The following is an 11,606-nucleotide window of genomic DNA, read 5'->3' on the forward strand; positions in this document are numbered from 1 at the left end:
CGGCTTGCGGCACGGTGGAGGGAGGTAGCTGGCCTTCCTGCCGGCGGCGACTTCGCCTCTTTCCCCCCCCCCCCCCCCCCTTTTTTCTTCTTTCTTTTTTGTGGGACGTGCCATCGAGCCGTCGTCTTCGGATTGCCAGTATGTCGCCGGATTCTTGCGATCTGTCGACCGGTCCGTCGCCGGAGTTCTGTCGGTGGCGAGTGGCGGCTGCGGGCCCCACCGTCGATCCGTGTGCTTGATTTTGTGGTGCTCGGGAATCTTTCCGTATGCATGCTATTGTCGTCGAGATCGAAGGCTACTGTTGCGAATCGATCTTTTCGACGGGAAGAATCGCTAATGTTCATGTGCGTAGGGAAACAGTAGTAGCGTTTACGTACCGAGCGATTCGTACTTTTTCGATTCCTGTGATTCTTCGAATGATCCGAGCCGATCTGATCCCGCGAACAGCGATCCGATCCAATCCGAGCAGAGGCTCATGCTGATAACGTATTAAGGAACTGTTGCTACCGAGCGTAGTCCAACGGTTCCCCGAAAGCGATTGCAAAAGAGAGACACCAAATAGGAGAAAAGTCTGTCTGTTCTTTATTGATCTGTTTTTCTATATGTTACGATGAGGAGTCTCCACCGTATATAAAAAACCAAAACCCTTAAGAGTTAGACTCCAATCTTACTAAATTTAAGACATACCCACTTCAATACATAACCTACTAAGTTTCTTAAAATTAGGAACCCACAGTGCACACGAGTTTAAGTGATAGGGCGTGCATACGTGCGTTTGTTACAAAAAAATTCATATGATCACATAGCTAAGGACAACAGTCCGTCAACAGTACCAACATCGAGTAGGGAAATAGATTGGCTGCTTGGTGCCACCTGAAACAATGCCTCCAATGGATTCCAAAATTTGGGGGCTTCGACAACTGCGAAGCAGGAGCAGCTACTGGTTTCAAACCGTTCCAGATACAAGGACTACGACTGCCTATATGACAAACGAACAAAATGGACTGGACAATTCGAGGATACGAAAATACCACAATAGTCCAATTTTAAGAGTGACACAAGCCTAATTTACACCCGGGGGTCGCCTCCACCCTCTTGCGAGTGTTTTTGGCCACAACGTCACGCCATCACCCTTTTTTCTGGGTTCCCTTCGCGTTTCAAAATTTCTCTATACAAGATAGAATAGACCGTACTTCCCAGTTGCACAGCCACCAATTGGTGCCTTAGAATCACTTAAAGCTAAGCAGAACCGAGTTAATAACATGCATGATCACGCGGATGCTGGTTCCATCTGATGCGTTCGTGGTTGGGAGTGACCGTTGGTGGGCCAGTTGGCTGTAGACTTGCTCAAAGATGGGCCGCACGTGCACGGCGATCATCGAGTCTGTTGGATTGATTGCCATGGCAACATCTGTCATCCATTGAACCTTCCGTGATGTTTCATTGTTGATGTCAACTGCTAGCTGCTGCAATAAGGCCAGAAGGACCCCCTGGTTCAGAGGGACAGGGACCATTGCACATAATGCACGCAAATCAACCTGTACAAGAGGGTATAACTATCACAAATCCAAAACATATGGATGAACTAGGGTGGATCTTAGCTGAACAATTCAGTGGGAGGGAAGATACCTGAGAACACAGCCAAGACACAATGGAAACGTCACCTCTTTGAAGAGCCATTGTAAATGCCTCATCAAACTTGCGTTCAGATATCAGTCTGCCCAGCTCTTTCATCGGATCTAACGGAGCCTCGACCTGTCAAAAAACAAGGCAGGTAACGATTTATATGTATGCTTCTCATTTCATTCTTCATATTATACTTTGACACAGGGAAAAAAGAATATAATCATCATAACCTATAGGCATGTTAACAAAGATGAATGTACTACATGAAAAGGATCAGACGTGTCACAAGAAATGAAATAAATAAATCATGATCAGCAGTGTTATCAAAGGTGGAAAATTGTCTGTATTCACCTCTGGGGGACCGCCCATAGGACCGTTGATGGGCTGCAAAGCATTGGAATTATGCGCCTTAGCATTCCCAGAAGCAACCAGTGCCAATAGCTTGCGATGGCCATCAAGTAACTCCGATGAAAAACTCTGGGTGATTGATGATGCAGAATTGATGGTTTCCTGGGGTGGAAAAAAAAATCAAAATACAGCATACTAAGTCATTTCTTAGTAGATGACTGGAAAGAAATGAGCATCCATCAACTTGCTATTTCCTGTTATTTCACATACGAGTATACAAAAAATAGAGTCAGACTTACCTTTAAAGTTAACGCTAATGGAGTATGTGCTGCCTCAACCTGCTGCTGAATAGCAACAGTGTGCTCAGACATTCCTTTCTGAAATGCACCATCTACTTGCTCAAACATTGTCTTGCAAGATTGTTCAAATGCTGGAACAAGCAATGATTCGAAGCTAGTGCGTAAAGCATCCTGCATGCGTACATTTAAAACCAATCAGTAGATGTAGCATAGCTAAAACAAAAGGCATTTAACAGCAAATATCATATCTCCAGAAGATCTAAAGCAATCTTCAAAGACATAATTGTCTGAATCGGATCAAGAGTGCCATGCTCAATGGGGAATTAGCTGCTGCTTGCCAATCATATAATAAAAAAACGAAGGAAAAATTAGGTGGATACCATTTCAAAGATGCTTATATTGGAAAATGCCATCGGCTGAGGATGACACGTGGGCCCTGAGACCACATGCCATATACACTAATGGTATTTTCCAACTTGGGTATTTTCCACCTGATGGTATATACACTGACGGTATTTTCCAAATTGGGTGATCTTTGCGATGGTATTTTCCAAATTGGCCCTAAAACGAATCGCACAAGGATCCATACCTGAAGAGCTTGTTTTACAGATGTATGAAACTGCATTTGGATTTGCCTAGCAAGTGTAGCTTCAAGTTTTCCACTAACAGACTTGTCCAGCTGATTGCACACCTTATCACCCACCCCTTTCTGAAAACAAATGATCAATAAAAGGAAGCATGGCCGAATTCAACATAATAAATACAGCAAGAAATTAACTACAACCTGAACTGAATCAGAAACAGCAGAGGCTAAGCATTTCTCAATAATAGGTGTTATTGCCCGTGCAACAACAGGCCCAAGTGAAGAGATCTCTTTCTTAAGTGACTTCTCCAACATAGCAGGATAGTCCTTGTTTATTGAGCTCGTGATGAGAGTAACCAATTGTTGCATTCGCTCTCTTTCAGCCTTTTCACGTTTAGTATTTTCCTCCTGGAGACGAGCCCAAACGGCATCAATGTTAGACTTGATAGATTTCTCCATGGTACGCCCTAATGATGTCTCGAGTCTTTTGCCTTCCTTTGCAATAGGGGCAGAAATCATAGTACCCAATTGCTTTTCCATGTCCTTTTGCATCGCTATAAGCTGGAAGACATACAAGCACAGTAAATAACTAAAAGCTCGTAATCATATAACGTCATTGCCTTTTAACATTTAGCTGAAAACAAAAAACATATAGTTAACCTAGAATTCTCCAGCACTCCAATAGCAGTAAACAAGCACATAGCAAGTTAAAACTAACTAAGTAAAACCATAAGTAATCTTTTTCCTTCTTCCCAAAAAAGGTAATGCTTTGCTGGTTTTACAAGCTGACAAAAAAATAAGTTGAAAAATATAGAATCAAGCCCAACTCAGGGTTTGAAATTGGGCTTATGGATCGAGACTTTAAGGAATGGAATATCCCCCAAAGAACTATCTACAGATAGAAGCGCGTAGAAGTTAGCAATCCACGTGCCAGAACCATAACTTATATTATTATTATTATTATTATTATTTTCTCATCATCTTTTTAGTTGGATCTTGTGGGTTTCATCTCTAGCCTACCCCAACATGCTTGGGACAAAGGCTTTGTTGTTGTTGTTGATCGAGTTGCCCAAAACTACTAGATGGAATATCATGGTCTGGAACACCATGGAGCTGAATTTAACTACAATAAGTTGTCATAGCAAAAGAAAAGGCTCATGTAAATATAGATTCATATAATGTCCATATACTTATATAGCATTAGGACTTCAGGACTTTGATCTGGTGAAATTTACTTGTAAGTTGTACAAAAGCTAATATGACGTGCCAAAACATTTATAAATGCCATCATCTCGATATAAAAAGAGATTGACATTTGAAAAGCAAAGCCGTCCTCAATCTTCACAGCTAAAAAGATGCAATTAGAGAATGACTGGTACACGAGAGCAAATGTAACCATGTTGCACTGAACTGTGTAGCCAATGTCTGAGAGTAAAATGGGTGAAACTGCAAAATACTGACAATATATGTGTTTCACTAAGGACACTGCGTAGTGTATGTATTATTAATAGCTTGATGTGATCACCTGTTGCAGCATCCCTTGTGTGGAAGCAACTTCTGGAAAGGAGTCGATAGGAGGGTATGCGCAGCTCAAAGGCTCATGTGACTCAATTGAGTTGAAAACACTCACAGAAGGAGATGACTGACAAGATGTTTGAGGATGCAAAACTTTCTCCTCCTTCGCATACGAAGATGATTGCTCCCTGGAAGCAGAGGAATGGTCACTTTTCTCAGGCATTTCCACAAACTTTTTCAGGATATTTTCATCAGCAGCAACAGTTTGCTCAGACACCGGTCTATCAGATGGTAACTGTGATTCTTCCACACTGTACTTATCAGTTGTTACTGAGCGCTCACTGATCATTTCAACAGTTTGCTCTGACGAACTCTGAGTTTCCTTGATAGCTTCAAGTTCTGAATTTTTATCTGGTTTACTCTCATCAATATGTTTTGGTTCCACTTCTGCAATCCGAGAGCTGCTACTAGAAACATCTTGAATTTTTCCAATATCAGATTTAGAGACATCATTGTTTTCAGCAGAAGAGAGAGTGCCCGATATAATTTCAGACGGAGTTACCAAGTGTGTAGCATTCCCTCCAACCTGAAACATCAAACGGGGATTTGGAAGCATTGCAACATCGCTGTGACTGTCTCTTGGCTCATCCTTTCCTAAGATATCCTTTCTCATGGGCATGGGCGTATCTTGCCTTTTCAAAGCATCACGCTCCATGTTTCTGTTTGCAATGTATTCATAAGCTGATTGGTCTATATCACGGCTGCCAGGTGATGGTCCTGATCCAGCAAGCTCCATCTTTGATGCAAGAGATGCAGATGGAAGATGCATGGAATTATCACCTTCTGAGTATGTAAGCGGTGGAGCTGATGGTTTCAGATCAAACTCTGCAGATAAAAAACGAGAATGAACTATTTCTGAATTTGCTGAAGCAATTATATGAGAATTCGTAACTGTGTTACCTGCAGACTGGTCAACAGTTGATGGTTTACTAGGAGCACCGACAGAGCAAGAGTCGGTGAAACTAGTTCCTGCAGATGACTCTGTTCCTACCACTTCCAGAGGTGTCTCATAAACACGGGAGGTAGCTGGATCTCTTCCAGACCCAGTAGTATCAGCTGTAGGAGGCGAACAGAGTGATAACTCCAGTCCGTACTGCTGAATGGCCATTGTTTGGACACAGTATACTTGAACAACTTGTGCACCATCAGGTTGGCTTTCATGTGTTCCAGTGAGGCTTAAAATAGGCATTGCAACTGTGAAATCTGCTATATAGTCCAAGCGAGTAGAAGCAGGATCTGGGCCATATTCAACATGCACGGCGTAAATAGCATTCTTTTTAGCATTTGCAAGCAAAATCAGGCTTGCTTGAGGCAGCACTGCGACCTGGTTGAAAAATGCCTCCTCAACTCTAGGTTCCAAAGAACTAACAAGTTCCAAGGTCTGAGTACACTTCCAAGTCTCAGAATCGCTTGGTAATAACCAACCATCTTCATTAGTAGAAGCCCAAATTTTAATTTCCCGGTTAAGAGGACCCTGCACCATCAAAAAGATACTAGCATGTAACATCTGGTGAAGATATCTGCTTAAAACCCACAACAAAATATTTTTTCCAAAGAAAAAACATTTTCTCAAATATATCAAGCATTTCCCCTGAGCAGTCTTAGGTTCTTAGTAATTGTAGGCACCTACAATTCCGTTCACATTTTAAATGAAGTATAGCAGACACTGCTATGAGGTAACCTTTTAATTGAGAACCAAAAGGGGGGATTTGATTGTATATCTGGTTGATTGATGTCTAGTATGGGCTGGTTGCGACAATGTTCTTACACCTGTACTCATTTATTATTTGGTGGCAGATTTAGGCTGCTGAATAGATCATTTGGCTCGGCATATCTTGCCAGCAAAAAGTTTACGGAACAAAAGCAAATGCTTAAAAAATATACATGAAATGGATAAAAGACTGGCATAGTTAACTTGAAACATATAAGAATACATACTGATGTAATGAGATTTATATGATTTGGATGCTCAGGTGCCGTAAGAAAAGCAACCGAGTAAACAGCTTGACCATCATGTGGTTTTAGAATGGATAGAGGCACTGTCTTGCGATCATCCCAGATCTTTACCTGCAAAGAGAAAGACAACACAAGTTACAAAAGGGCTAGTACTCACGAATAATACTTCGCTAGATCACAATGTGTCTAACAAGGAAAAGTACGGCCAACTAAGACTCAAAACCGCTGACAGCTTTACACTGTCAGCTGGTGCTGGATTCCAGTCAATTGCTACCAGTAACGTGAGAGCATAGGCTCTTTTCTGCATGGCAGATTTTCTGATACTCTTGAGGGCCACACACTATACAGTTAGGCTTCGCAAATAAAAATGATCATGTTTTCCCCTTTTTTCCCAAAGAATTTTACAACGTAAACATCAGTCATACACAAGAAATGAAACTCAATCAGAACCATCAATAAGGGGCACAGACGAAACAGATCAATTGATAGATTACTCTAGCATAGTCATGCCAGATCCACCTGATCAATTTAAGCAGCAGGCCTAGCCGCCCAGATACAGGTATTATGTTTTGCTTTTTCAAGTGTAAGCGAAGTTGATCCATTAGAATAGAGCCAAGGTTTGAAAAATGAACGAGTAAAATTTTTACTGCAATCCTATTATACTAATCATGTCTTGGAGCATATCTTAAAATTTATAGGACGTACTGTTTAGTAACTGAGGATAAGTCTTTCAAGTTGCACCTAAGAACAATTAAAGCCTAATGAGATTGAACCTGAGAATCACATCTGAGCTTAGAACAGATACAGTGCTCAAAAAGTTTGAGATCAAGCCGCAATATTTTATGACAACAGTAGGATATTTGATACAGACCATGCCATCCTTTGATCCTGACGCCAGGCGTGTACTCATCCATTGAGATATGGACAAATCTGTCACATTGCCATCATGCTTACCAACTAAGCGCACGCCATCAATAAGCTTTTCAAGATGACATATAACAGGTTCTTCCACAGTAAAGTCTCTTCCCCTTCCCACTTTAGTCGTATCTATTCTTAAGACACAGTTTCCAATTCCAACAAACAGAATTTCCTGCAGGATATAGGCGCAAGTCAATTTGTAGGTTTGAGATGCAAAAATAGCTTCAAGGGAGCAAATGTGATGTAAATAAGGCTTTACTTGCTTATGAGAGTGCCAACAGATCCTTGGATGGTAAGCTTCAGAATCGCCTACAATCTGAATGGCGATTTCAATCTTTCCAGTAATTTGTGGTTTATTTTCCTCATCAGGTCCCTCATCAACCCTCCACACATATATCCGCCCATCTACACTAGCACTGCAGAAGATGGAAGAAAATTAGGCCATAAAATCTACCAAAAAACAGTATATACATAGAAAGGATCTGGTAGCTCCAAATGCAATCCTAGATTACATGATAATATCTCTCCAAGGGTAGTATGTGGATCACTTGTTATTGCATTTGTATTAGTACCTTGCCAATCGATGGACATCCTCAGCAAAGAAAGCCATGTCTGTCACCCTCTGTGGCATAACAGAAAGGTAACAGAATAGATCAAAACAAATGCAGTTTCATCTTGCATGCTGATTAAAATCAGAAATTCACGAGAAAAAAGAGGAGCATATAACCAAATAACAAGACTAACAAATATCGGACATAACAAATATCCCTAATTTCATCTTTAGGCGCCTAGAATTTCAAGACACGTCACATATTACATCAGCTATGTTGTTAATTTAAGATTTCTGCACATTAATTGAGTGTGAGTAATTCAACACGTGACAATGGCTACAGATACAACTATCTTTTACGACCTCAGCTCACTAGGACAAAAGCCACGAGTGTACTTTGCATACATGAAGTATTATCCCAAACTAAACCATTTTAGCCCTATTTTAACAAGCTAACCCACAAAAAAACATAACTAGCCTCTCTGTTAGTCTGTTGGCAACGGTTAATTTATCAACCTCACCATGCATCAAATAATGTATGTTTCTCTTTTAAAGCCATATACAAGTATACAACACATGCAGCTGAGCATGGCATAAGAAAAAAAAGGCATCATAGAAGATGTTGAAGTATAAACTATGTTATTTTATCTCATGGGCAAATCAATATGCTTTTCTTCAAGTTTTCACCACAAAAACATGCATAATCGGACCATACACGCTAGCCAGTAATTCATGTAAACATTTCTACACGAAACCAATCAGTGACAATCTCTTTGAATCTACAATGCACACCTGTGTGTGACCCCGAAGCAGTGAGCGAAGCGCGGTGTTGATGTTCAGCACACGGATGTTCCCAAGCTTGAGTCCATACACGATGTACGTCCGGTTCACCGCGATCTGCCTTCCCAGCACGAGCCCCGGATCCGACGTGTACTTGGTGATCGGTGTCACCTCCAGCTGCGGCGGTTGCGCTTCCCCGGGCAGCCGCGAGTCAACATCGTGCACCGCTCGGTCCCCGCCGCCCAGCAGCCGCCCCCTGGGCACCTTGCTGCTGGTGCTGCTCAGCATCCTTACTGGCGGCGCGGACGGCATCGCCGGTAGCGGCGGCGGCTGCGCGAACTCCGACGTCGGCGGGGACATGGAGACCGCGGTCTCAAGTTGGGTCTGCCCGGAGTTGCCGAGCAGCTGCATGAGGCGCGCGCCGGGGTTGGGGCCCGGGGCAGCAGCGTTGGGGTTAACGTTCGGGTTGGGGTTGGGGTTGGGATTTGGCATGGGGAAGGAGACGACGGAGCGAGGCATGGCATGGGGATGAGGGTCCTGCGGGTAGTGGAGGTAGGGTCCGCGGTGGAAGGGAGGGGTAACCGGAGGGTAGGAGTACGGACCGGACGGCGGCGGCGGGCCCGCGGGGCCTCCGGCGCGGCCGGGGAAGATGGGGGCGGCGGTAGCGGTGGGCATGGGATTCGGGGGCGGCCTGAATAGCTTCCCGAGCTCGAAGGGTGGGTTGGGGTTAGGGTTCCCGGATGGAGACGCCATGGGAGGCGGCTCGGGAGGGGGGGAGGAGGTGGCAGTGGAGTAGATCTGAGCTGGGGAAGAGGAGAGCAGGTGGAGGTGCGAGGAAGGGCAAGTCGAGGCCGAGGTGGACCGTGGACGTGGTTCTTTATTTTTTGCGTTAAATCAACTCGCGCCTACATAACAGCTAAGGTCACCTTCAATCGAGACTCTAAAATTTTATACTCTATAATATTATTATATTATCCTTTAACGTTATTATAATATTTTTTTTATTTTTTTTATCTCCAACAACTATCTATTTTTATCTTTTATTAGTCTCCCCTTCTTTACTTTATAAACAGTGTTCGAATTGCTACAGTAGATCGCAAATTTGCTTCTCACGTTCACTGTACTAATCCAGCCGTATTCCTGTAGCGACAGATGAAGTTCCTGTTAGAGATGAAAACCGGATGAACAGTAGTCAGCAAAATCACTGTAGAACAGGATTCTTGAATTTTGCAGTTTTCGTAGATGGTCTAAGTTAAGGACAAAACTTTTTCTCGATAATTTTTTTAAAAAAATATTCACGGTGATTTTTAAAAAACTTTGCGATAACTTTTAAATCAGAAAAGTTTTTTTTTAACTTTTTTTAAAAAGAAAAGTTACGGAGAAAAAACTTTTAAAAAATAAGTTTTAAGCTGTTGACAAGATGTCTAAGCTATCCTCCTAGCGTGCGTATGGATTAGCACAGTCTGCCCCGCAGTTAGATTTTATTATAACAAAGGGGTTTACGAGTTCCGTGTTGTCATTTATGGGCTTCAGATTATTTAAAGGTTGGAAATTTTTTTGTGTGCAAATAAGTCATTCCAAACATCAAATCTCGTACGTCTAGTCTAGATTTCTGATATATCAGATATCGTATATTCGGTTTTATAATATCTAAAGTAATTATACATATACACAATATATCATATCCATATATAATATATTTCTTATACGTATATACTTTATAGTTAAATATATATGCGCATGGTATGCCACGTGGCATGTTTTTGAACATACGATTACCTCGTGCGACGGTCAACCCGACAAATGACTAGATATAACACACGTTGTTTTATGTAGGTACATGAAAACATGAAAACCCCATAAGGCCAACTCCGGCAGGTACTCTAAATTTTCATCCTCAAAAATACTATTACAGCATCCCCTATCACTATTACAGCCTCCCCCATTCCATTCATCTCCAGCAGAACCCTTATATCTGGATCTCTATTTTCTCTTTCATGTTTTTTAATGTTTTGTTGGTAACCGCCATAACCGCCGGTGCAGGATTCTTTTTTTTAATTTTCGGGGTCATGTTACGCAAATGAATGGTACGTCGAAAATTTGTGCAGACATTCATTAGGTTTTATACTATGGAACCATCTCACCCAACCACAGGTTAACCTAACAGGGCCTACCTCAATGCCTACCAATGTATGTACTTCATGTGTTGGCAACTACCATTTGTTTTGGTTCCTAATTGTGGTTCATCATTCCATTCCTACTGCAATGAAATGACAGGGTATCTAAAGAGTGCCCAAAGTTCTGTATAGTTCAACACTTCCCAATTCTAGTTCAGTTCCATTACAATTCATTCCTACCAATTTATAAAGTTTCATCTACTGCATTAAGGATTGCAGTACCACACCCTATTTCGGTTCATCAGTTCCCTACACCAAGTCCAGCGCTGAAACTAACATTGCCCTAACTACACAAGTGAACATTGCCCTAACCTCCTAAAACAGGTGCAGGACAAACAACCATATCCCATTGCAGAGCCATGATCAGCAGGACATAGCACAAAGGGTTAACCCGAATTGAGTTCATGTATTACAAAGCAGTACCTAAACATTGAGTATGAAAATTCACCTCCTAAAACAGATGAAGCACAAACAAACATATCCCATGGAAGTGCCATGGTCAGCCGAAATTACAACTACACCTTCACCCTAATTGTGTTCATCTTTTCCATTCATCAATGCATGTACAGGAAGCTCACAACCATGGCAATGAACATACAAAATCGGTATGGATTGCACACAATTCGTTCAACATACTAGCTTACTGTCTCCTTCATCTCAAAATCGTCCCACTGCCTTCTCCCGTGCATCTATGCACGAGCAGCAGCCCTTCGCCCCACCGTCCCCTACGCTGCAGCAATTACATCCCCCTGCACGATCTTCACAACAAGGCCCTACGACCTCACGCCGGCGAC

At 42.3% G+C, this 11,606-nt stretch overlaps 1 protein-coding gene across 1 annotated transcript; it reads right to left on the reverse strand.

Moving 5' to 3' along the window:
• Positions 1 to 867: 867 nt before the first annotated feature.
• LOC133919697 (enhancer of mRNA-decapping protein 4-like) lies at positions 868 to 9,524 on the reverse strand. Its single transcript, XM_062364177.1, has 13 exons — positions 8,648 to 9,524; positions 7,878 to 7,927; positions 7,565 to 7,721; positions 7,259 to 7,477; positions 6,370 to 6,498; positions 5,332 to 5,905; positions 4,382 to 5,256; positions 3,058 to 3,417; positions 2,863 to 2,982; positions 2,274 to 2,444; positions 1,978 to 2,136; positions 1,630 to 1,755; positions 868 to 1,538 (listed from the first exon to the last, which is right to left on the reverse strand). The coding sequence occupies exons 1-13, from the start codon at positions 9,386 to 9,388 to the stop codon at positions 1,230 to 1,232; spliced, it is 3,990 nt and encodes a 1,329-aa protein (XP_062220161.1). The 5' UTR covers positions 9,389 to 9,524; the 3' UTR covers positions 868 to 1,229.
• Positions 9,525 to 11,606: the final 2,082 nt, after the last annotated feature.

This window comes from Phragmites australis, chromosome 5 (assembly GCF_958298935.1).
Source record: "Phragmites australis chromosome 5, lpPhrAust1.1, whole genome shotgun sequence".
Classification (NCBI taxonomy): Eukaryota; Viridiplantae; Streptophyta; class Magnoliopsida; order Poales; family Poaceae; genus Phragmites; species Phragmites australis.

Excerpts from the sequence above, each read along its gene's own strand:
- LOC133919697 (XM_062364177.1), bottom strand. The coding sequence starts at position 9,388 with ATGGCGTCTCCATCCGGGAACCCTAACCCCAACCCACCCTTCGAGCTC. Across the intron at positions 2,137-2,273 it reads CATTAGCGTTAACTTTAAAG|GAAACCATCAATTCTGCATC; the intron begins GTAAGTCTGACT and ends TTTCCACCCCAG. Across the intron at positions 1,539-1,629 it reads TGTCTTGGCTGTGTTCTCAG|GTTGATTTGCGTGCATTATG; the intron begins GTATCTTCCCTC and ends CCTCTTGTACAG.